The 26206-nt window shown below is 56.7% G+C and overlaps 1 protein-coding gene across 1 annotated transcript; it reads right to left on the bottom strand.

Annotated features, from left to right (window-relative positions):
- Positions 1 to 1006: 1006 nt before the first annotated feature.
- LOC142365260 (MAP kinase-interacting serine/threonine-protein kinase 2-like) lies at positions 1007 to 26104 on the bottom strand. The gene is given in 13 exon segments (XM_075445908.1): positions 1007 to 1359; positions 1362 to 1510; positions 1780 to 1823; positions 1927 to 2091; positions 2185 to 2385; positions 3912 to 4007; positions 4159 to 4214; positions 4545 to 4649; positions 4739 to 4812; positions 5339 to 5418; positions 6415 to 6512; positions 6660 to 6939; positions 26060 to 26104. Coding segments are annotated over 13 exon segments (1512 nt in total). The 3' UTR covers positions 1007 to 1240.
- Between the last annotated feature and the right edge of the window lie 102 nt (positions 26105 to 26206).

Here is a 26206-nt window from a genome sequence, read left to right on the forward strand (position 1 = left end):
CCTGCACTGCCGCCGTGACCCCAAACCCTCCGGCCCCGCATCCCGAGCCCTTCCCAAGCTGCTCCCCAGTGCCGTGGCCCTCGGGTGCTGCCGCCAGCCCGGCCGCTCGCCCACCGGCACATCCTGGGGCACTCGGCACCCTCGGCACCCCCAGACCCTCCGGCCACGGCAGCCTCGGGGACAGCCCGAAGCCATGCCAGGTCACACTGCCCTGCAACGAGTCCCAGTGCTCTTTAAAGGGGGGTCCTTCCCTTCCCACAGAGCACCCCGCTATTCCCGCAGGGGTAATATTTTCTGGCTGCTCCAGCCCCCCTGGAGACCTCATCCTGCCCTGCACCTCCACCAGCCACTGGTGAGCCCCCCCCTCCACAAACAGGGGTGCAACGCCCGACCCAGCGCAAGAGCACGGCCCCAGGCGCCTGAGCATCCCCCCGGCTCTGACCTTACCCCCGGGGAGCCGCCGGCCGGAGCGCGGGGGGAAAGGAAGACATTTCTCCATGCCCTGCAGAAAAGCACAGCTAGCAGTTTAAAAACAATTAAAAAAGAAAAAAAAAAAAGAAAAAAAAGGGGTGAACAGCTTACTCTGAAAGCAGGCTGCCGAGGAGAGAGGGCGGCTCAGTGGGACGGGGAGCTGCTCCCTCGCTGGCACCGTCTCTCCCCGGCCCGAGCTGCTCCCTGCCCGCCGCAGCCCCTCGAAGCGCAGCCGCGGATGCCCCCGAGCACGGGACGGCGGGGGTCCCTGCGCCCGGGAGATGCCTCCCAGACCCCCGGGAGGGGGGGTTTGTGGGATCGACCCCAACATCGGAGAAAGACCCGCAGCTCCGAAGGGAGGGACGAGGTTAAAATGCAACTCCCGTTGTCGAAAACGCGACCGAGGGCCTTTTGTTCACAGCATGAAATGAGCTGAACTCGGCAAAGCGGCCGCGGATACAAAGAGTCCTTTGGTGTCAGGGAGGGAGGAAAAAATCTCAGAGGAGAAACCAAGAGTCGGGGAAACAAAAGTCCGTGTGTCAGTCAGATGTCCTGGGTGAAGCAACCTTAATGATTTAATACCTTAAAAAACAGATCTTCAAGAAACCCTCCCAACCCCAGACCTACAAGATCAGCAAAACCCTGGAAACCAGCCACAGGGACGAGTCCTGATCTTGTCACTAGCCAGAAATGGTGGGGGTTGGGGGGGGCGGGAAGAAAGAAGGAGGATGGGGGGGACGTGGGGTACAGCAGGTCCGAGGGGTGCAGCTCACGCTTGGTCAGCCACCACGACCACGGGGGCTACCAGGTGCTGCCCAGCAGCCACCGCCTTGACCAGGTTGCACTTCTGCCGCTGCTTGACCACCAGCTTGGACTCAGGAGGGGGTAGAGCTGCATGGCCCATGAGGTAGCACTGATGGTGACGGGCCGTGCTTCCTCCTCCGCCTCCTCTTCCTCATCCTTGTCACACCATGTCAGCTGGCGGCTGACGGCGACGGCCTCTGCGGCGAAGGAGGTGAGCTCTTTGGCACTGCTCTTCCTGCGGGGAGAAAGCAGCTCAGGGTGGGATGCGGGGGGCTGGAGGGAGGTTGGGGGGCAAATATCGGGGTGTCCCCTCACGCGCATGCCACGCCAGATGGGTCAGGCACCAAAAACACGGCTCCAGCCCGAATTACGTGCTGCAACAGCTTCCCAGATGGCGAGAGCTGCAGCCAAGCAGAGCTGAGAGCAGCTCACTGGGGAGAGGAGCCAGGATTTGGGGGGCTGGAATGTGTCCCCCACCCCCACCCCAGGGCCACCCACGCTCACCTCTGCAAGATGATGGGGGTCAGCAGGGTGTTATCCAGGGCACACTGCAACGAAACGCAGCCAGGTCAGAGCCGAGCACCCCGCAATGGGGTGTCCCCCCACCCCGGCATTGGGGAGTGGAGGGGGCGGGGGGGCAGCAGCACTCACCCCCTGCACCCAGGGGTGCTCCAGGACCTGGGCCGCACTGAGCCGCTTCTTGGCATCTGTCACCAGCAGCCTGGAAATGAGATCTTTGGCCCCAGAGGAGATGTGCGCCCAGTCCTTGTCGGGAAACTCGTACTTCCCTTCCTGGATGCTCTCCAAGAGCATCTCCTGGGTGGGGGGGTAAATAAAAAAGCGGCTGAGCTGGGAGGGGTGCTGCCAAACCAGCGGCGGGTTTCGGCACTGCCGGGGTCCGCCACGCACCTCGCAGGTGTAGCACGACTTGCCGCTGTCCCAGTCGCAGTCGGAGCCGCAGCGGCCCACGAAGGGGGGGTACCCGCTCAGCATGAAGTACAGGACGACGCCCAGGCTCCACAGGTCGCAGCGCTTGTCGTAGGTGGGCATCTCCTCGTAACCGTATAAAGTTTCCACCACCTCCGGGGCCATGTACTCGGGGGTGCCGCACTGCGGGGAGAGGCGGGGGTGAGCCCCAAAGGACAGGGGAGCGATGGGGCAGAGCTGAGAGACAGGGACGGGGGGGTGTCTGCCAGAACTAAGGGGCTACCCCCTCCAAAATGAGGGTGCAGACACGGCCGCTTCCCGGGTTTGGTCCTGGCAGGGCAGATCATCCCGGCCAGGTTTCCCATCGCCACGCGGGGGATGTCACAGCCCTGCCACCCCGAAAAAAATAAAACCCTAAAGGGGTGCAACACCCCCCCAGACTGCCCCCCAGCACTGCCGCCACCGGGCCGGCTCAGCGGGGCAGCGTCCGTCCCATCGCCCGGGACATGGCGGGCGGGCGGCGGGGACGGAGCCGGCTCTGCCTGTTCCCCTGCCTGACGCGGGCAGGGCCGCCGCAGCGGGCGCCGGATCCGGTGCCGGAGGAGTTAACGCTGATGCGAGGCGAGAGCCAGCGGTCCCGTTCCCCCATGGTTCCCCCACAGCTCCCGGGGCTCTGGGGCTTTCCAGCGCACGTGACCCGACCCGCAGCCCGCACCGCCTCGTGACCAGGGGAGAGCAGAGCTGCAGCCAGCAGATAATCACCCCGTAACATAACGAGAGGCCTCCAAACGAGACGCCTCGCCGGCCTCGGCAGCTGATGCCACCGCAAGAAGAAGAAAAGCACCCACGCAAGCCCAACCCGCAGCAACCCTGCATGGGCTTCCACCCGGCAGGGACCACAGCACCCACCCCCCTCTGCCCCCGCTGCTGAGAACGGGAAACTCGGGACACCTCAGAAATTCAGGTCCTCCCCCTGGGGGAGGGGAAACGCGGAGGAACAAGGGGGGGGGGGGGTGTTTTGGCCCCCCCTCTGCTGTTGGGCACCCCGCGTGGGCCAGGGTCTGCCCCCCCCCAGCACGTGAGCACCCTGGAAACACCGTGAGCACCCCGAAAACAGCGGGGCACAGGGCAACACCTGCACGGGGGGGGGGCCCTGCTGCTGGTGATAAGGGGAGCACGGCTTTCTGCAGGGGGGGGCAGGCTTGGTATGTGCCCCCCCCCAAATGTGAGACAGCTCCTTGCAACGCAGGGGCACCCCAGAAGCTTTCGGGGTGCCCACCCTGCAGGGGCTGCACCGCACGCAAGCAGCCCCAGCCCCCTCTCACCCACAACCGGAGTGGGGGGGATCACGGTGGCCCCCCCAGCCCCTTGCCTGACCCACTTCTCCCCGAAAGCGCAGCCTCTGTGCAGCCGCCTCCGCCGGGGCCGGCTGTTGCTAAGGCTCACGGCAGCCCGGGCTCTGCGCCAGCCCCCCCTGCGCTGCCCGGCCCCCCCATCGTTACAGAACCGCATCTCGCCCACCGCCGCCGAGGGGGGTCCCACAGCGACGGGAGCAACGAGCAGCAGGGGGCTGCACGCAGCCCCAAAGCCTGGGGGAGCCCCACCAGGGACATTCCCCCCATCCATGGACATTCCACAACACAGACCCCTCCCCCAGGACCCCCCCCATCGACATTATACCCCCCCTGCCCCATGGTCTGCACGCTTACCGGCGAGAGCAGCTCCGGGGTGGAAATGGGGGAGCAATTCCCCTTCAGTTTGATGCCACTTGCCAGGCCGAAGTCACAGATCTTCACCGGGGAGACCTGGGGAGGGGGGGAGCAGCGGTCAGTGACCCCCCCCAGCAGCCCCCGGGTACCCTCAGCCCCGCGTTCGCGCCCCAGCTGCCGCAGCAGCATCCCCCGCGGGGAACCAGGGCCCCCCCAGCCCCGGCACCACCCCCTGCTCCCCGCTCACCTGGTCCAGGCGCTCGCACAGAATATTTCCCGGTTTTAGATCCCTGTGAGCAATTCCTGGGAGGGGGGAGAAGAGGCGATGAGTGGAAAAGCCTGCCCCCCCCTCCCCCCAAGATTTCCACAGCAGAAGGTCTGGGGGCGGCGCAGGGACCCCTCCCTCCCCACCCCAAATCACCGCCCGCGTCATGGCGAAGGGCACAAATTGCTGCTGGCCCCGAGTCCCGGCCAAACCGGAGGAGCAGACTCCGCACCGCGACAACACGACGCAGCCGGGCCTGACCCTGCGCGCCCACGGCCGGCACCGGCCCCTGCTCCCCGGGCAGGAGGGGGGGGCAGCACCCCCCGGCTGGGGGGGGCACGGCTGCACCCCGGGGTGGCTCGGCTCACCTCTGCTGTGCAAAAAGTGCAGGGCGCTGGCGATGTCCCGCACCACCGTGCTGGCCTCCAGCTCGTTCAAGCGGCTTCTCTGTTGGATGTGGGTCAGGATGGAGCCTGCGGCCGGGCGAGAGCGGAGTGGGGGCTCGTGGGTGTTGGGGGGGCTCCTGCCGCCCCCGCTCCCCCCGCCCCGGCACCACACTCACCTCCCCTCATCTTCTCAAGCACCAGGTAAAACCTCTCCTCCTCCTCGAAGAACTCAATCAGCTGCAGGATGTTCCTGCGGGGACAGCGGCGTCAGCCTGGCATCCCCCCAAAAAGATCGCGGGGTCCCCCCCTCCCCGCAGCCCCCCACCCCACACGGCTCCCCGGGGCAGGGCCAACGGAGGAGAAAATCGGGTTTCCAGCGACTGAAACCACGCGGCTGGGGCCCCCGGCCACATTCCAGTGGGGAGAGGGGCTTCCAGCGCCGGGCCCCGCTCCCTAATTGCTCGCAGACCCTCCTGGCTCGCTCGCCCCGCTCCAGAAACAGCCCCGCTCAGCAGCTCTCCGCGGCGGGACGGCGAACGCCGCGGCGGCAGCTCGGCTCGCCCCTCGGCACCGCTCCAACTCGGCTGCCGCGGCCCCGTCGTCATGGCAAGCGGCTCCACGTCACCTCGGGATGCTCCCGGCGAGGCCACGCGGAGGGAGAGCCGCGCAGGAGGGCGGCCTGCCTGCCGCCCATGGGTGCCTCGAGCGTCAGCCCGGTCTCAGCCCGCGCCCTGTGCCCACGGTGGGGGATGGGGACGGCGGCTGCCCTGCGGTACCTGTGTCCCTGGCACAGATTCAGCATCGCCACCTCCCGTAAGACCCCGCTGCAGACGTCGCCCTGGCGCTTCTCGATGATCTGCAAGGCAAAGCGGGCGAGACTCAGGGAGAGGCACCGCTGCTGGGGAGGGACCGGGGCCGGCAACCACCGCGCCCCAACCCACCCGGCGCTGGGGACCCCCGGGGCCGGGCAGAGGCAGGCGGGGGGTGCCCGAAGGGGTTAAGGCAGCAGAACAGGCTGTTCCCGGCAGCAGGGCCAAGCCGCTCCCTCCCGGGGCCCGCAGCCAAGGCGAGCTCTGCGGCCGAGCCCCGGCGCAGCCGCCCCGGCAGCGGAGCACGGCCCTTCGCCCCGCTGGGCGCTGGCACAGTGGGTGCCTGGTGGACGTGCCATGGGGTGAGCAGGGGGTCTCCACCCGCGGGGGAGAGCTGGGTGGTCTCACTGACCCCCAGCCCTTCGGGGCACACTGAACACCCAACCACCATGCAGCCCTCCCCCTGCCTCAGTTTCCCTCCTTGGGCACCCAAAAGCACCCCGGGGCAACAGGGGAAGCCAAGTGCCCCTTGCGTTTGGACACAGGGCCTGTCCCAGCCCCCCCACGCCGTGACTGGGAGCCTGTGGGGTGCAGGGATGCGGCACCACCATCCCCAACCCCAAAAGCAGCTGGCTCACCCTGACCCCTCTAGTGTTCGCGGGGGCACGAAGACCTCCCTGGGGCGAGCGGGGGCTGGCCACCCTGCCGCACCACATGCCCCTGCTTGCCCCAAGTCCCTAGACGCGGCGCAAGCGTTAATTTAATCTCGTGTCTGCCCTAATTTACAGGGATAGGAGCGTGGCTAAGGGGGTTGACCAAGGTCCTGCAGCTGGGCGGTGGCAGAGGACAGCGTGCCACCTGCGTGGCCTGGCCCTGCCCCGCTCCTGCCCCTCTCCATCCCCTCTACCCCGTGAAACCGTCGTCCTGTGCCAGCTCCGCACAGCCAGGAGAGCCAGGAGCCCAGGATGTGGAGGGCAGAAGGGGAAACTGAGACAGGGGGTGGGCAGGAGCCGGCTCTGCAGCCCCAAGCCGCAGAGCTTTACCTTCACTGCGTACTCCTTGTTGGTGACGAGGTTAACGCAGGACTGGACTCTGCCTTGGGCCCCTTCTCCCAGCACCTCGTCGCACAGCCAGTAAACATCTGGCAGGAGAGAGGGCGCCTGAGCTGCTGGCCCCACTGCGGCACGGGACACCACGGCTGTCCCCGAGCCTGGGGACACCAGGAGGGCCCCAGCCCTGCCGCAGCCCGGGGGGGGGACCCCTGGGGTCCCTGGGCAGCCCCGCTCACCTTCGAACCTGCCGGAGAAGCTGTCGGTGGCTCTGCAGTGCTGCTTCTTGTTCCTTTTCTTGGTGCTGGGGATGTCGATGGGCTGACTCAAAGGCACATCTGCGCCGGAGCAAAGCCACTGGCCTGAGTCACCCCCAGCCACCCTGCGCTCCCCCCAGCATCGCCACCCCTGGGGCAGCCCCTCAACGCCTTCGAGGGAATGCAGAGGGCCGACATCCCGAGGTCCAGGGCACTCGAAGACGGGCTCCAGGTCAAACGCCAGCTCGAAGGGGTTTTGTTCCTGCAAGGGCCAAGAACACGAGTGAGACGGCAGTCGCTGGACCAGCCGCCGCCGCCCGCCCGGTCCAGGCACGCCGCTGGCCTTGGCACACGCTCTGCTCGTGCAGGGCACCGGCTCACGGCACTGCTGCCAGAGGGATGCAGCAGAGCCGGAGGAAGAGGAGGAGGAGGAGGAGGAGGAGGAAGGGTTTGACCACGTCTCCTGCCGGGGATGTTGCCGCGGGGTCATGCCTCTGCGCCAGCAGCCCCAGGCCGGCACGCGGGCGATGATGAGAGGGACTGGCGCTGCGCGTACCAACCCAGCCCCGAACATCCACCCTGACCTGAACTACAGCGAGGGGGGGAGGACGAAGAGCCACAGGGCAGGACGGGCTCCGGAGCCACCGCACCGCGTCCTCCCACCTCCCCGCAAGGTCACGGGGGGCCGGAGCCCACTCAGCGCCGCTCCGGTGAGCGCCGTGCCCGTGGCTGCGTGATGCCCGTGACCTGGTAGGATCGGGCCCTGCTCCCAACCCTCCCTGCACCCCGCATGGGTGATGGGTGTGGGAACCACTGCCTCCCCCACCCCAAACCCAGCGCCTCCGCCCCCAGCACCCCAAAGGGGACATGGGGAACTTCAGCCCCCCCCGAGCCACCCCACCGTGGGACGGGGCAGTGCTGGGGGCACCCGGCCGCGAGGCGAAAGGGCCCTGTCCTCCGCGGGGTTACGAAATCTGTTTGGGTGGAGGCAGCAGCTCCCGGCGGCGTTCCCCAACCCGCCCCGGTGCCCCGGTGCCCGGGCTGGCTGCCAGCCCCAGCGCGGCGCGGGAGCAGCCAGCCCCGGCCACCGCCACCAGAAACAGCCCGAGAGCGCCTGTTTGCTGCCGGGGCGGCTCTCGAGGGGCCGGGGGGTCCCCATCGCGGTGCGGGGATGCCACGAGCATCTCCCCCCAACCAAGCACCACTCCTGATGCCTGAAAACGCTCCTGCGCAGCGTTTGGCCAGATTCCCCCCTCACCCCCCTAAAAAAAGACAGTATCAGGGTTTGCGGAGTGCGGTGTCACCCTCCAGCCCCCCCAAGGCCCCCATGTCATGGCGGGGATGAGCGGCTCGGGCCCAAGTCCCTGCACCACGGGCAGGATGAGGCCTCCCGGGGGGGGGCACCAGGGGTGTACACAGGGGACAGGGGGCCCTGCCCGCTGCCGCAGCACCGGCACACAAAAGGTTTGGGGGATGGGACACACAGGGCAGACGCTGCGCGGCGGCTCCGGCAGCGCATCCGAGGTGTCCCCCGTGTCCCCCCCGTCCTGGTCCCCAACCACCCGGGGTGGGGGAACGTAGGGGGGGGATGGAGGGGGGGATGGAGGGGGGGGCCCAAACCCCAGCCAGAAGTCCTCAGAGCAGGATTAGGTGTCAGCTAAAATAAGCCGGGCAGGTTTCGGGTGAGGTCCCTGCATCCCTCGCAGCCCCGGGAGCCAAACTAAACAAAGCTCCCACGAAGGTGCCCGGCTGACGAGAGCCAGCGTTTGGGGGACCCAGACCCCCCCCTCGCACCCCCCTCGCGTGACAGTGACCGGGAGGCACGGGGGTCCTGGTGCCCTGGCTGCAGACCCCCTGCCAGGATCTGGCCCTCGCACAACAGGTCCCAGGCTGGGCCCGGCAGCCCCCCACCCCCTGCTCGCAGACGTGCGGTGAATGAGTGCAGCTGGGGGGGGGGGGAACATGCAGCCCACCCGCTGACCCACCCCACGGGGGACACCCGTGGGAGCTGCAGCGGGGTGAGCAAAGCCTTGCTGTGGGGGGGGTGTGTGGGGGGGGTGTCTGACCCCCCTCGGGGAGCACCCCGACCCCCGGGCCAGCGGGACATGTGGGTCCTGCGGCCCGGGTTGGGTGGCAGCACCCTGAGCGCTCCCCTCCCTCCTCGGGGGGGGGGGCGGGAAGGGGGAGGTCGCTGATGTGTGTCCGTGCCCCCCCCCCCCACTCCGGGCAGGGGATCCAACCGCCGCAGACCCGCACCCCAACCCCGCACCCTCCCATCCCCCCCCGGAGCATCACGGGGGCGGGGAGCACCCCCTTACCTTGAAGGAGCGGTGGAAACCGGGGATCTCAGATTCCTTCTGCACCATCTTGCTGCGGGCGGGGGGAAGGGAGAAACAAGGGAGGGGCGCGGGGTAGGAAAAAGCCCAACCAACCAACCAACAAAAACAGGAAAATAAACCGGGAGGGGGGGGAGGGATGCGGAGGGGCGGGCAGAGGCATCGGGAGGGGGCCGGGGGTACGCCGAGACCTGTGGAGAGAGGAGCCCGGGGGGGCGGGTGTCAGGGGGCTGTGGCCCGCACGGGGCCCGCACGGAGCCCCCCTGGTCCCAAAACGCCCCCGGCGCTCACCGGCCCCGCAGAGCCGCCGCTGCCGGGGGTACCGCAGCCTGCTCCGCTCCGCATCGCTCCGCACCGCCGGGAGGGGACGTGCCCCCGCCCCCCTCCCGCAGCTTTATGGCGGCGGCTCCGCCCCCCCGCCCCGCCCCCACTGTGTGACACCGCCCCCCCGCGGGGACACACCCCCACCCCACCCCCCACGCTGCGCCCAGGGGCGGGGACCCCCACAGCCCCCCCCTGGCTGCACTGGGCGGGGTGCGGGGAGCCCCACGGACACCCCCCGGGTTCCCCCCTCCCCACAGCCCACACATGTCACGAGCGGGGCGGTGCTCAGCCGCGAGGCCTGCGCGCGGCAGGGGGTCACAGCACAGCCCCCCCCACCGCGGCCCCACCCCGGCTGGGTGGCACCGTGGGAGCCTGTCACGGCGCCGGTGTCCCCCCCTCCCCTCCCCCCACCCCACGTATCGCTTGACGCCGACCCGGGCTCAGAACGCACGCGCCGAGCGGCGGCGCCTCGGCCAATGGCTGCGCATGACGTCACCGCCTGCACCGCCTATTGGCTGCTCGCCCCCTCCCGAGCCGCCATCGCCCCGCCCCCCCCATGCCCCGCCCCTCCCGGGCACCGCGTCACGCTCCGCCCCCCTCCCCGCAGTTCGGGTGTGCCCCCCCCCCCAAAGTGCCAGTGGGGCCAGAGCGGGGGGGTCAGGACCCCCCAAGCCCCCCCAAATCCCGCGCCCCTCGCAGCCGGGGCAATCAGCGCCCTGCTCTACATTAGCGCTGCTAACGAGGGCGCCCCAATTAGCGACACTCCTGCTAATGCACCCCAGGATGCCACTGGCCTTCTTGGCAGCCAGGGCACGCTGCTGGCTCATGGTCAGCCTGTCGTCCACCAGGACACCCAGGTCCCTCTCCGCAGAGCTGCTCTCCAGCAGGGCCGCCCCAGCCTGTACTGGTGCCTGGGGTTGTTCCTCCCCAGGGGCAGGACCCTGCATTTGCCTTTGTTGAACCTCATCAGGTTCCTCTCTGGCCACCTCTCCAGCCTGTCCAGGTCTCGCTGAATGGCAGCACAGCCTGCTGGTGTATCCACCACTCCTCCCAGTTTGGTGTCATCAGCAAACTTGCTGAGGGTACACTCTAACTCTTCATCCAGGTCACTGATGAAGAAGTTGAACAAGGCTGGGCCCAGTGCTGAACCCTGGGGCACACCGCTAGTTACCGGCCTCCAACCAGACTCAGCGCCGCTGATGACAACCCCCTGAACTCTGCCATTCAGCCAGTTCTCAGTCCACCTCACCGACCACTCGTCCAGCCCACACTGCCTGAGCTTCCCTAGGAGGATGCGATGGGAGACCGTGTCGAAAGCCTTGCTGAAGTCGAGGCAGACAACACCCACGGCTCTCCCCTCCTCTACCCAGCCAGTCGTGCCATCGTAGAAAGCTCCCTGCACGCTCCTGGCCTGTCTGCACACTCACTGCACGCTTAATGCACACTTACCGCGTGCTCCTTGCATGGTCACTGCTCACGCTCCACGCTCACGACTTGCTCCCTGTGCACGCCTGGCCTCTCTGCACACTCCCTGCACGCTCCCTGCACACTCAACTGAACCACGGAACCACGGAATGTTTGGGGGTTGCCACGGCGCTCTGTGAGTCACGGAATCACGGAATGTTCGGGGTTGGAAGGGACCTCTGTGGGTCACGGAATCACGGAATGTTCGGGGTTGGAAGGGACCTCTGTGGGTCACGGAATCACGGAATGTTTGGGGGTTGGAAGGGACCTCTGTGGGTCACGGAATCACGGAATGTTCGGGGTTGGAAGGGACCTCTGTGGGTCACGGAATCACGGAATGTTTGGGGGTTGGAAGGGACCTCTGTGGGTCACGGAATCACGGAATGTTCGGGGTTGGAAGGGACCTCTGTGGGTCATCTAGTCCAACCCCCTGCCCAAGCAGGGTCACCCAGAGCAAGCTGCTCAGCATCACGTCCAGGCGGGTCTGGAATATCTCCAGAGAAGGAGACTCCACAGCCTCCCTGGGCAGCCTGGGCCAGGGCTCTGTCACCCTCAGAGGCAAGAAGTTCTTCCTCGTGTTCAGCTGGAGCTTCCTCTGCTCCAGTTTGTGCCCGTTGCCCCTTGTCCTATCGCTGGGCACCACTGAACGGAGTTGGGCCCTGTCCTCCTGACCCCCACCCTGCAGATATTTAGAGGCATTTCTAAGGTCCCCTCTCAGCCTTCTCTTCTCCAGGCTGAACAAGCCCAGCTCCCTCAGCCTTTCCTCGTAGGAGAGATGCTGCAGTCCCCTCATCATCCTCCTAACCCTCCTCTGGACTCTCTCCAGTAGCTCCTCATCTTTCTTGAACTGGGGAGCCCAGAACTGAACAGAGCACTCCAGATGAGGCCTAACTAGGGTGTAGAGGGGAAGGAGAACCTCCCTTGACCTGCTGGCCACACTCCTGCTGATGCACCCCAGGATGCCATTGGCCTTCTTGGCAGCCAGGGCACGCTGCTGGCTCATGGTCAGCCTGTCGTCCACCAAGACACCCAGGTCCCTCTCCGCAGAGCTGCTCTCCAGCAGGGCCGCCCCAGCCTGTACTGGTGCCTGGGGGAGTTTCACAAACCAAGACAGAATGTCTACAACAGAAAGGAAGACCAAAAAGTGAATGTCAAAAAGTGAAAAACCGACAGAGATTAAAGAAACAAAGGAAAAATATAGAACAATACAAGTAAGTACTAAGGAATGACACAAAACTCTTGAAGAAAACCAGATTTGAAATCCTCAGACTTCACACAAACATTAAAATAAGGAAGGAGATTAAGGAAGTAAAGGGCAAAACTTATAACCCATGGCAGCAAAGTAAATCCGCTGCAGAAACGCAATGTAGAAAGCAAGGGCACTCTGGAAACCCTTCGACTTAGAAAGAAAACTTAACTAGGGAGGAAGATTAAGGAAGTGAAGGCAAAACCTAAAAACCTGAGGGCAGCACACTAAAACAGACATAGAAAGACAATGCAAAAATCTAGAGACCTAAAGCAAAACAAGCAATACCTACAAATATAGGCAATGATTTCAAAAACTTAGCCTTCAATAAGATCTCAGTAGGGAGGAGGATGAAGGAAGTGAAGGGACAAACGAAACAAAAGAGTGGCAGCAAACTAAAATGAGATGTAGAAAGACAATGTACAAAGCCAAGGTGTTCTGGAAAAACAACAAAAAGGTGACTAGAACAGAATGGAAGACGAAGACATGAATGTCAACAAGTGAAATACCAACAGAGATTAGGGAACAAAAGAAAAACTATAGGGAAATACAAGGACCACAAACTAAAAGAGAGATTTCGAAAGAAAATCTGTAATACTAACGACCTAAGGAATGACACAAAACTCTTGAAGACAGCGATTTCAAAACGTTACACTTCAAATGAACCTTGAAATAGGGAGGAAGATTCAGGAAACCAAGGCAAAAACTAAAAACCGAGGGCAGCACACTAAGGCACACATGGCAAGGCTATGCAAAAAGCTAGAGATATACAGCAAAACTAGCAATACCTACAAATACAGGCAATGATTTCAAAAACTTAGCCTTCAATAAGATCTCAATAGGGACGAGGATGAAGGAAGTCAAGGGAAATACTAAACAAAAGAGTGGCAGCAGACTGAAACAGCTGTGGAAAGGCAATGTAAAAAGCCAGCATAAAGACACAAACCAAGACAGAATGACTACAGCAGAAAGGAAGACCAAGAAAAGAATGTCAAAAAGTGAAAAACCCACAGAGATTAAAGAAACAAAGGAAAAAAAATAGAACAATACAAGTAAGTACTAAGGAATGACACAAAACTCTTGAAGAAAACCAGATTTGAAATCCTCAGACTTCACACAAACATTAAAATAAGGAAGGAAGATTAAGGAAGTAAAGGGCAAAACTTCTAACCCATGGCAGCAAAGTAAATCCGCTGCAGAAACGCAATGTAGAAAGCAAGGGCACTCTGGAAACCCTTCGACTTAGAAAGAAACTTAACCAGGGAGGAAGATTCAGGAAGTCAAGGTAAAAACTAAAAACCGAGGGCAGCACACAAAGGCACACATGGCAAGGCTATATGCAAAAAGATAAAGATCTACACCAAAACTAGCAATACCTACAAATACACACAATGATTTCAAAAACTTAGCCTTCAATAAGATCTCAATAGGGAGGAGGATGAAGGAAGTCAAGGGACAAACGAAACAAAAGAGTGGCAGCAGACTGAGACAGCTGTGGAAAGACAATGCAAAAAGCCAGCATAAAGACACAAACCAAGACAGAATGACTACAGCAGAAAGGAAGACCAAGAAATGAATGTCAAAAAGTGAAAAACCCACAGAGATTAAAAGAAAAACGAAAAAAATAATAGAACAATAAAGGTAAGCACTAAGGAATGACACAAAACTCTTGAAGACAACAATATGTGAAATCCTAAGACTTCATATGAACACTGAAATTGGGAGGAAGATTAAGGAAGGGCAAATCTAATAACCCATGGCAGCAAACTAAATCCGCTGCAGAAACGCAATGTAGAAAGCAAGGGCACTCTGGAAACCCTTCGACTTAGAAAACTTAATTAGGGAGGAAGATTAAGGAAGTCAAGGCAAAACCTAAAAACCTGAGGGCAGCACACGAACACAGACATAGCAAGGCTATGCAAAAAGCTAGAGATCTACAGCAAAACAAGCAATACCCACAAATACAGGCAATGATTTCAAAAACTTAGCCTTCAACAAGATCTCAGTAGGGAGGAGGATGAAGGAAGTGAAGGGACAAACGAAACAAAAGAGTGGCAGCAAACTAAAATGAGATATAGAAAGACAATGTAAAAGCCAAGGTTCTTAAGGTCCCAGTATTTAATGTCAATGTCTCTGTATTTCAAGGTCAGGACTGCAACAGTTCTGCTGTCTGTGGACACCAGTGAGAGATGACCTGCTTTTCATTCGTTCAGGCACTGCACCTACACTTAGTCACAGATCTGATTTTTTTTTTATGTTTTCCTCTCCAAGATGTAATAGACAACAGGGCACTCTTTAAGTGAAGTTAAATAGCAGTTCTACTGATTTAAATACAAAAAGTTTTCGCCTGTGGTACATTCATCCACAAGAACTTTAACACCTCTTGATAGAAGGAATAATAAGAAACATGACACTTTACCAAACTAGCTGCAGTGGTATTTTCTAGTTTTAGTTTTAACAAAGCACCTGTGTGGAAGTTGCAAGCTCTCCTTATAGATTAGCAAACTTAGCAAGGACAAGACTGTGACAAGAGCAGGAGCTGCGACCAAGAACCAGCGAAAAGCAGCTTTGCAGTTTTGCAACGAGATAGAACGAACCGAGCATGCGCAGCGCCCCGGATGTAACTCATGGGCAAGTGAGGAAGACTACCGAAAGAGATGAAGTAACGACCTAAGACCACCAGAGACCACCCAGGAGCTCTAATACACCTGCTAAAGGAGAACTGGAATAGATTCATACGCTCTCGGAAATATAACGATTAATATGCATATTGTAGTTCTATTTAACCTGAAATTAAAGGGTGTTTGGCGCACACGTTTGGAGGAGAGATCCCCCATGTGCCCAGTGCCGTAATAAAGGACACCTGGTTAACAGCATACATTGTACTGTTAGGTTATTACCGGATCTGTGAATCACTCTAACCAGCGTTTTCCCTTTTGACTAGAAAATGAAAATCTTCAACAGCAGATACCCCTGAAATAAGCTTCAGTCAAATCTGGACCCAATACAGGGTGTGCGTTATGATATGCCACAGATCGGGACTTGACTCTTCAAAACAATCATGCACTAAGGAAAATTTTAGGTTGTTATGCAGAGTTTTAACTCGAGTCTTGGCAACCGCATTTGGGACATGAAAGGTATCAGCACTACAGTACTACGTGCAGTAGAGAAAACTGCTCTTGCAGTTCAATTCCAACACCGCATCCTCAAACAAACTGAAGCTGCTGTGTTTGAGCAACATGGGTGGAAATCTCACCTGCCACGCTGAAGTGACGCTGGGGCATTTCTTCACCTTGTAGTCTCTTTCCTCAGGCTTAGTGAATCTCTCCCAGAGTCTGAGGCAAAGCCCATGGATTTCTCCTGTTTGCAACAGGGGATGTCTGAGCCGTCACATGGTGGTTTGTTGTGGGGTACCACTTGTACCCTGGATTTGCCTTCATAAATGCATCCCTGTACTAGAAAGAAAAGGAAAACTTCCAGTCAGGTCACTCATGAGAATGCAGTATCCACAGGGCAACACAGTGCACTGCTTGTAATGGGATTTAAGACAGTAAAGAATCCTTAAATAGCTTGATTTTTAACAGTTTAATCACATGTTTAGAGTCTGACTGCCAACACAACCGAACAAAAGAAATACCATGATAGGAAGAGTTGTATTTCAAAAAGCGAGGTTTCTCTTTACCCACCTGAGGGTCTATCACCCAGAGCAGGCTGAAGTTCTGATCCTGCAAACTGCTCCCCACTGCTTCTCTGCTCACCTTGGCGAACAAGGACAGCTGTTCCCATTCTTTTGCAGGTACAATATTTCCAGTTTTACACTGCAGTTTCAATGAAATGAAGACATACATTTAGCAATACATGCAGAATGATGCTCCCAGAACAGGCAAAGAAAAAAAACCTATGACCAGGATCACCTCATTTTCAGCAACTTCGGATACATCATCCCCGTGTTCCCACCAAAATGTACCACGCTGCATCAAATCAACCAGGAAAAAAAATCTTCAGGTAACGCTGACCCACACACACGCTGTATCTTCAGAACCGGGCGTCTGTATGAAACTTGCACACTCAGGGCTGCGACCCCTCCCCCCTCACCCCTTTTCTCTCTCCCTCAGCCCGGGCTGGGAGCTCACCTCACCAGGGAAGGACACCAGGGAAGGACACCAGCCTCACCGAGGGACAGGGAGGGGAGAAGGGAGCAGAGAGAAAGGCAACACACAGGGAGGGGAGAAGGGAGCAGAGGGAAAGGCAACACACAGAGAAGCAGCTCTGCCTTCCCTTGCTCAGCCCACAGCCCGCTGGTGCCTGTGCCCGGGGGCTCCGTCTCCGTCCCCTGCCCCTCCCCAGCTCTGGGCTCCCCCCCGGGGCTGCCCCGGCCGGGCCCAGCTCCAGCGGGGAGCTCCCCCCCGCCCCCCTCGCGTGGCCAGCAGGCAGCACAGCCCCCAGTGCCCGCCCCACGGCCCCGCTCCCCTCACGGGCAGCCCCAGCCCTCACCTCAGCCGTGGCCTGCAGTGGATCCTGTCCCTGCCACACCAACATGGCCACCCAGCAGCCCCTGCCCCGGGCCTGCAGCTCCCAGCATGCCCCGGGAACCAACATGGCCACCCAGCAGCCCCTGCCCCGGGCCTACAGCTCCCAGCATGCCCCGGGAACCAACATGGCCAGCAGCAGCCCCTGCCCCAGGGCAGGCCCCAGGACTACAGCTCCCAGCATGCCCCGGGGCGCCCCCCCACACCCTGCCTTCCACCCTCTGGAAGCCTTTTCTTTCTTTCCTAACAGCTGAGCATTTAACTGACTAAATCTCAGAGGTACTCTTGTTTCTTCTCAACAAAGCAGCCATCTCCATCTGCTCACATCTGCCAAGCACACATCCAGGCAGGCCAGGAGAGCACGGGGTCCCATCTGCTCCCTGTCCCTCACACAGCAAGGAGGGTGACAGCCACCAGCCCCTGTGAGCTGGCAGCTCGCCAACAGCCACCGCGCGAAGGGACACAGCCCCTGCTCAGACACCATGGGCCTCTGGAATGGCTTTCCAGAAAGGTACCCAGGAGAGGGACAAAGAAGGACCGAGCTTCTGCAAGATCAGAGCAGAATGAGAAAGCCCAGAGTGTAACTTGGCAACACTCCAAAAGTGAGAAAAGACACCAAACTCTTCTGAGGATGTCACATCATCTTGGCAGACCAGTGCCCTTGCCCGCGTGCCGACAGGACCCACCAAAGTCGTACTCCTGAGATTTTCACCATCTGTGGTGGAAAGCCACTGGGTTTAACTGACGCCTCCAGCCCTTGGGACAGACAGACAGACAGATGAGAGGCTGTAAGGAAGAAAGAACCCCATGCTACGTCTACATCACCAAACGTCTCCAGGCACGTCAGACCTCAGCACGCTTCCCAGTTCCTCACAGCTCTACTTGGCTACAGCAGAAATAACTACTCCATAGCACTGCCCATGGCCGACAGCAGCCTGCTGCAAACTCCTTCCCGTAATTCCGCCCACTGAATGCAGTCGTGTGTGCACACAGACAGGACCCAGTAAGGAGTGGCACAGCCGGGAACGGGATTTTTGCCAAACTTGACAAAGACACCCTGTGAAAATGACAGCCCTTCTGTCTGAAAGAGCAACAGCAGCTTTAGTAGCGGGGTGGGGAGGAGGGGAAGCTGAAAGAGGTTCTGTAGCATTTTTCAGTACTTTCCCTTGGAACAGCTTGAATGAAATCAAGGTGCAATCATGCCTTGTGACTTTGGCCAATGAAATCCACTAAAACTTTGAGGAAATAGTTTATACTTTAAAAAAAAAAGCAACAACCAAACCAAACACCACAGTTGCATTTCTAGCAATTACTGGAACTCTGCTGACATAAATGTTGCACATTGCAAAGCTAAAGCACAGCCGCACAGAGCTGTTTGGTGGTTGGAATAACCACCAAATAACACAAGAAGAGGAGAACGTTTTGCAACTTCCAGCACTACAGCTGATTTTGATGGAGTCAAGAACTAAAGCAGCCACAACAGATGAAGGACATCATGTAACATCCATCATGTAACACATGCAAAAACTTCAGTTACTGCGACGCTGGTTCAAAACTGGGTGCAGGCATGACACATCCCTCCATTGCTGCTGAAACCAGAGCTCCATCACTGCTCCAGGGTTTCCACCGTGTTCCTACACACGCGCTCCTGCACCTACCCAGCTGATAAACGATCCAGGACCATAAACCCAACCAGAACGAACAAAGAAAAGCGTGAATTTTAGTGGAAGATTTCTGATTTCTCTTTCAGCTGAACATCAGATGCTTCCGAAAAGGAAACGCTGGGGCAGACAGCCCTGTCACAAGAAACTCACCTCCACAAGCAGGAACAGTGACGGCTGCTGGCAAGCTTCCGTCGGATGAGTCGCATCAGACTGGCGATTACTGGAGGAAACCTGGAACAGGGAGAGGGGAGAAAAACACCTCTGGGTTACTCCGACATCATCCTCTGAAGGAATTGTGTTACACGGGACGCACTCGTTAACTGTCACAGCACATGTCACTAGCAGTCACATGCCAGCTCCTCGTTTTATTTCATGTTCCTGATTTCTGCGCTGTGTTCCTGTGCACTGCGTGGTGAGGAAGAACTTCTTCCCTCTGAGGGTGACGGAGCCCTGTCCCAGGCTGCCCAGGGAGGCTGTGGAGTCTCCTTCTCTGGAGATATTCCAGCCCCGCCTGGACGCGGTGCTGTGCAGCCTGCTATGGGTGACCCTGCTTGGGCAGGGGGTTGGGCTGGGTGACCCACAGAGGTCCCTTCCAACCCCGAACATTCTGTGATTCTGTGATTCTGTGAGAGCCCCTGGAGAGCTGCGCAACACAGCCACTGGCTCCCAGCTGCCTCTGGCAAGCTTGGAGGAGGGCTGGGGCAACAGCTGCTTTGTCATCGTGGTGTTCCTGTTCCCTCAGGGTGGCCAGCAGATTGCCTGCAGCAAATCTTGTCCTCCTGAAGCGGCTGCTGTCCCTCCTCCAGCACATCGGCCAGCACGCAGCCAGCAGCAGGATGAGCGTCATCAGCCTGGCCATCCGCGTTGGGCCAAACCTGCTGAGCCCACCCAACGAGGAGCTGCTGCCGCTGGAGGCCATGCTGGAGGTGACGGAGAAGGTACGCTCTCTTGAAGCGGGACGGCTGCAGCCGGATGGTGATCAGAGCTGGGCTGTGGAGAGGTCCCTGGCTGCCCCCTCTCTCCAGCAGACGCTGGTGGGGTGGCTGCCTGGAAGAGCAGCCCCACAGCGACAGCCTGCTGCGTGGAAGCAAGGCTCAGGAGTGGGAGAGGCTGCCTGCCTGCCCCTGCGCTGAGAGCAAGGCTTTGCTGTGTGCAGGTGAAGACACTGGTGGAGTTTATGACCGAGAACTGCGGAGAAATCTTTGGGGAGGAGGTGGCTGACCTGTCTGGTCCCCCAGCTGAGCAGTCGCCCGCGCCCATGGGCACATCCACAGCGGTGGTGGGATCGGAAACGGCAGAGGTACGGCAGCTCCACCACCACTGGGACAATGTGTCTGGTGTGGGAGGGTGGTTCCTGATGAGTCCAAGTGGCTGCTGGGCCTCTTCCTGGCGTTCCATCCCTGCTGGGTTTCTGTGGGTTTGGTGTTTTTTTTTCTTTGGGGTGATACATTGTAGGTGAAACTGGAAAGGTTGTTCCTCAAATGTGTTAGGCGTGTGCTTAATCAAAGGAAATACCTCCAAATTTTCTACAGCAAGACCTATTTCCCAAGCAAAGCCTGTTTGCCAAACGGTCACTGACGACTCCCGGGCGCCCCTTGCCACCTGCTGACGCCGCCATTTCTGGTGTAGGCACCTGTCACTTCGCCTCCTGCCAGCCCAGGGACACCGCTCGACTCCCCGGTATGTGCGGAAGGACCAAAGAGCCTTTGGACGAAAGCAGGTAAAAGGAGTCAGCTCTGGTGAAATGCAGAACTGATTCCAGTGGGTCCTGGTTTCCCCTATCTAATCCCACTGTGGGATGGAAAGGTTTGCAGGCTCCCCCCAGGAACATGAACACTGAAGAAAAAGAAAGAGAAAAGAGGTGTGGGCAGAGGAGAGGGAATGCCAGCAAGAGAAGAAAATAAGCAAGAGAGAAAAAGACGGGGAGTGGAAAAAAGCAGGAGGGTCCAGCGAGTGCAGAAGCCCAGGTGTGTGCCGGGCTCATTTGCCCGTCTTTCCCAGCTCTGAGCGCTGCTCTGAGGCAGTGCAGCTCGGGCTGGTGCTGCGCAGGGTTTGGGAAGGACCCCACGGCAGCTCCCGGGGGCTCCCGACGGAGCCCCGCTGCCTGGCACAGGGGCACGGGGCCTCTCTGCGCACGCACAGCTCTGCGAGGGCATCGCCCGTGGGGACAAGGCGCCAGAGCCACCGCGCAGCCACTGCCGGCAGCAGCTCTGTCTGCTGGGCTGTCGACAGCTCCCTGTGCGCTGTGTTCCCAGAGACAGGGGAACCGAGCCGCGGCTGCTGCTGCCTCTGCGCGTTGATCCGTGCTCTCTGACCGTGTCGCTGCAGGTGCTGATTTCCTGCTCCTGGAGGAGCCCCTGTGACTGCCAGGCTCCCGCACTCGGTGTCCACAGTAAAAGGACGTTTTCTCTCTCCTGACTCTGCCTGCGGTGTGATGTTCTGGACGAGCTGGGGGTGTGCATATGCAATACAAATGTCACCAAAGGGCTGAAAAATACAGCTGTACTGAATCTGTGCAGATGGCCTGCTCCGGTATCTGTTGGAGCTGTGAATGACTCTTTGCTATTTTTTTTCCCAGGGACTTTTATTATTTTAATTAATGATTTCAGGGAACTGATCAAGTTTAGCCCTGTTGTTTTTGAACAGCAAAGTCAAGGCTGATTACCAGTGACCTGACATGGCTTGTAATATGCAACACATCTAATTAAAAACATATCAAATCAAGATTCTTTCTGTTGTATGTTGTTTATTATTTGAAATCATGTCTTAATATTTTTATTAAAGGCAAAAGAAATAAGTTACTTGCTATCACCATCTGAAGTCATTCCATTACTAAGAGTAAGGCCATTCTAAAGTCAGTCAAACTGGAAATAACAGTACTGCTTTCAGTGCCACAGTAAGCCTTCAGATCGCAGGATGGACCTTCTGTGCCTCTGTTAAAACGCTCCCTCTCTCCTCCCCTTCGAGCTGCAGTCCATTTGGCGGGAGACTGGCCTCTAAACCCTGGAGACCTTGACTGTGAAAGCTGTCCTCTGCATGGGCGTGAGCGTGACCTTGAATGTTGAGACCTGTGTGACCTTGACCGAGAGCGATGCTTTAGACTCTTCCCTTTGCCTCTTCTTGGATACGGCGGTGATGGTGAGCGGGAACGAGAGTGGGAACGCCTTAATGATCGAGAGGAGGAGCACGAGCGGGCAGATCTCGACTTGGAGTAGGTATGTGATCTTCTGCAGCAAGGTGAAGTATTATACGGAGACTTGGACCTTAAAAAAAAAGAAAAAAAAAATAGAAGTTCATTCAAAACAGTCACTCTCGACAGTTTTTTTCCTCCCAAATTCGGTTAGGGTTTATTTTTCCTGTCTATATGCTCACGTCAAAGATTCACGCAGCTGCCGACATAATGCTACTGCAAATTGCAGAACCTGATGACGTGGGAAAGGTTCTGCTCACCAGACAGAACAGCTGCTGCTTGTTAGTGTGAAAACATGCAGGAAGGGTCAGTCTTTTCCACTCCCCTCTGGCGCATGAACTACCACAGCCACTGATTGATTCAAGGTGGTGTAGACTGGCCTTACTGGTACGTGAGCACGCACATTTTTAACGACTCCACCACTACTCGCAGTGCAAATCGTTTTTGTTGCAGTGAGATGCAGAAAGAGCAACTCTGAATGGCTACAGTGCAGTATCAAACATCAGGAAAACAGCATTTAGCCTGAAGTCAGTAAAGCTCCATTTTAAAATGCCAGCTCAGTCTGCTGAACTTCACTACTTCTTTGGCAGTCTGTGCGGGACGTAAAATACTTGCACTGCGCTCCTACAGACAGGACTACTTAACCAACACTTCCAGCCAGCTGTCCTAGCAAAATGCTGCACACACCGCTAGCTCTACCCAGGGACAGTGACCGCATTTCAACAAGAGTCGTATCAAAAAGCTTCTCAACTCGGCCTCTCGTACCAGGACTCAGTGCCACTGCTCTCGGAAAGAGACTGACAGCATCGCCAGCAGAGAGCTAGCCAGACTCCTGCCCCAGCGATTTTTGGGGGTAGAAAACGTCAGCTACCCTGAGTTTTTTCTTCACAAGTTTTTCTGTTCTGATTTTTTAAAGAATCATTTCCCATTATTCTGCGTATGCTCATTAGCATCACGCCTCCTGTCAAAGTCCTTCACCAATTCAAGAGATCCTCAAAAAGATTTCCTTGAAATAATCTTACTGCAAGCACAGATCCCCTTTGTTAAAGCCAATTCCAGTTAAGCCATTTAAAAATTAATTACCATCTGTATTCTCCACAACTATCTGTGCACACTTCTGTCACTATAAATCTGCTGTTGCATCAGTTACGTGTTACAGCCTCATTTCACAGGTTACAAGTAGTAATACACCGAATTTCTGTCCATACTCACAGTTCCCAGCCTGGTCTGGCACCTGCTGGGCGAATTGTACCGGCTCTCGTGGGATGACCTTTGGGAGCGGGGAGAGGAAACAGAACAAAATCCCATTCACTTTACCTGAAGATCATTGATAAAAGAAATTCTAAAGTAATACTGACTTACCAGTGGTGGGGATTGATTGCCTTTGGGGGCCCAGGAGACTCGGTAATGCTGCTTGTCTTAGGACAGCAACCTGATAGCCCTTGTGAAAAAATGCAAAGGGGTGGAAAATAAGCTCCACTACAATAGAGGAATCCCTGCATCTCTTGAAATCAACTTACCTCCTCTTCCAACAAACGGCTCACTGACAGAGAGGAAGATTCAGAACGTTCGGTGGCAGTCACCAGAGCAGGAGAAGATACAGCGGTATTGGCAGCACTACAAAAAAAAACAAACAAACAACCAAATTTTTATGATTCACACAGGGTTTTGAAGAGCTACTTGAAATATAAAGTCCAAGGTGTGAAAAGCCTGACTACTGTAAACTGAAAAAAAAAAAAAATCTACACCAGATATTTTCTTAAGCCAGTTGCGCATGAAAGCATTAGAATATGTAAAGCCCCCACGCTGCATCTCCGTTTTGGAAGATGCGATAACAGCAGCTTTCCGAGGAAAGGTTTGTGTGCTAGTTCAGGGGCTGCCTCAGAGCTTCTTTTGGATTGCGATCCTTTGTGTTCAACGGCACAGAAGAGCCTGACAGGCTTTGGACAGAGCGGCTATTTGCATTCCAGGCATCAGGTGGAAAAAGTTCCTCCTTCAGGGTAAACCTGCACTGAAGGACTGAGAAGGGCACCACACAAGCAACACTGCTAAGAAAATTCTTGCATGAGGCACACGTCCAGCATCTCAAAGTGTCCTCTCTCCGAGCAGAAGCGGCAGCCAGAACTCCCACAATTATCTGGACTGGCACTAGTGACACACAAACTGCTAGCGGGGGAGCTCAAGAAGAAGACTCTAACTGCAGCGTTTTGGTGTCTTTTCTGTTCAGGTTGATCTACAGATTTACTTACTGAAAGGGTCCAGGAGGTGCGACAGGCAGCAGTGGTGGTGGCTGCTGCTGCTGCTGCTGAATCTTCTGAAGGAACCTTGTGGTGTAGCCAGCTCCGGTTTTGAAGTTGTTGACAGCCTGGAGGCAGAAGAACATTTACAAAAAGGTAACAGAAAACTTGAGTACATAGACGCACAAAAGCCTCCAGAGAGTAAAATTCCTTGTGTATTCCTGTAAATGCTATCAATCCTAAAATACATCAACAGACAGATAGAGGAACGCATCCCACTAAACACTGATGTTAATCGCTGGTAACCGCGAGTGTCTGCATTTCAGTACTTCAGTGTTAATACCGAGCTGAAAGGGAGGCAATCCTGTTAACCAAAAGCCTGACCTCAATTTGCCAGAGCATCTCTGAAGAGTTGTGAGCTGCTGTAACAACAAACGATGCATTTGAAAAGAACATTTAGCTTTATTCAATTTAGCCTTGCTGAAGGAGCTGTCAATTAATGTTTTCTTCCCTTTCAGCTTTTTGCAGACAGGCTTTGCTTACAAACAGTTTATTTAAAAGTCATCATGTTACCTGGCGTAGGAACTTGTTGGCAGCTAAATCATCAGGAGAAACGCCTGCCTGGTGACACGCTGGGCACGTATGTTCCTCAGATGCCAGCAATGCTGTTCTAATACCTGTGAAAAATTAGAATCATCCAAATAGTTTTTAGCAAAGCTACGGAAATGCTGGGGGTTCTAATCAGCTGTAAAAACACCATACAGTTAATGAGTTACTATGGTCTTCAGTTCAGAGCATGAAGCTATAAAGGTTCCAGAGTGCAGAAGATTTCTAGTACGCAGCAAAGAACTGTACAGTTTTGGTATTTCACTGTTGTCACATCTGAAGATGCAGAGCAGGCTGTGCCTTGATGTTTTGACTGGTCTGTTTTCCCTTGTCTCGTACAGTGAGAAGTCACCCTCCTCAAGGTTAATGAAGAAAACACATCTCAAAAGACCATGAGGATCTTTGCATTCTGAAGGGTTTAGCTAGCTTTCCCGTGGAGCAGAATGGTCATTAAATGCCCAGTGATCCGTTTGCTGCAGGCTGCAGAAAGTCACCAGAGCTGGCTATGTAACGTTCTACGAGAGAAAGGGCTGCGGACAGACTAAATGCATTGGGTATCTAACGCTGTCAGCACCTGCACAGGTGTGCACTCTTCTCATAGCCGTCCCTCCGCGCGTGAAGAGGATTCAACTGGACAGGTGAAAAGGGGAAGAAGCTTTCTGTCTTTTTTCCCCCTTTGTACAAGAAGAGTCCTTCCCGACTCAGGGTATCCCTAAGTATCAAACAGAACGGGTAACCAAGTAGTTTTGTTATCTCCTCTTTCCGCTTCAGAAGATCAGACGCGATGCACTGAGCTAACAAACAAGGCAGTAACACTCACACTCGTCACAGTAACTGCTGCCGCAGCAGGGAGTAACGGCTGCATCAGTCATTGCGTCTTTGCAGATGAGGCACAGCAGCTCATCCGGAAGGGCATCGGAGGAGGAGGAGGAGGAGGGCAGCTCCTCTGGCACAAAGGGAGGCTTCTCCTTCTTGCCTTGGGCGTAAGCTTCCCTGCGGGAAGGGGAGGGGGGAGGGGGCAGGGGGTAAGGAAACAGGAAAAAAGTTAAAGGCGGGTAAAGGAAAACTTCTCCAAGCTGTGGATTTTATCAAAGGAAGGTAATAGATGGAATTCTTCTCACTCCACATCAGCCTTCTGAAATGTAGGCATTCAGTTTCAACTACTTTTCTATAGCCACAAGACTAGAAGGGGGAGGGGGAACAATTTTCCTTCTGCAGAACTCTCCCATTTGTTGGATCCACTAAGAAATTAGCTCAGACAAGAAAAATGATTTTTTGACAGCTAGAGAGCAGGTGAAATGAATCCCACCTCTCTTTTTCCAGGGGGTAAGAGTAAATGCAGGCTCACAATAAAGTTAGTCTCCGAGTAATTACATTTTATAAACAAAGGAAGTCTGTGTTACAGCTTCCACCCAAGGAGATCCACGACAGAAAAGCAGAAGTGCTACCAAGTGCTTTTTAAAACAGCCACTCCTGTCAGTACACAGTAGTAGTATTTTCTTAGTTTAGAGCAAGAGGAGAACTTTTGTCTCTTTCACATGTGGGATTTGCTCAAAGTCAGAGGGGGCGGAAACCTCAGTGCAACAGCCACTTGTTAAATTTTGCAAGAAGCCTTTGAAACATAAACCAGAAGCAAAATGAGCTTTCCAAGAGAACGACTCCCACTGTCAACACTACTGAAATGTTTTGCAGAAATACAGAAATGCCATAAGCTGACCCAAGTTCCAGGGGCAGGATCCCGCGATTTTAATACTAGAAAGTATCACAGATTTTAAGGTGAAGATACGACGACAATGCTTCCTCCCTCGTAATCACAGATGCCGGCCAACATGGTTGCATTACCACTCAGACATTTACGCGTGGTTTTTCTCCTTTTGGTCAGTCCACTTAAGGCCATACGTACGCATTAATAATTGGTATTGCGTATTTTCCC

The sequence above is a fragment of the Opisthocomus hoazin genome, chromosome 34, assembly GCF_030867145.1.
Source record: "Opisthocomus hoazin isolate bOpiHoa1 chromosome 34, bOpiHoa1.hap1, whole genome shotgun sequence".
Lineage (NCBI taxonomy): Eukaryota > Metazoa > Chordata > Aves > Opisthocomiformes > Opisthocomidae > Opisthocomus > Opisthocomus hoazin.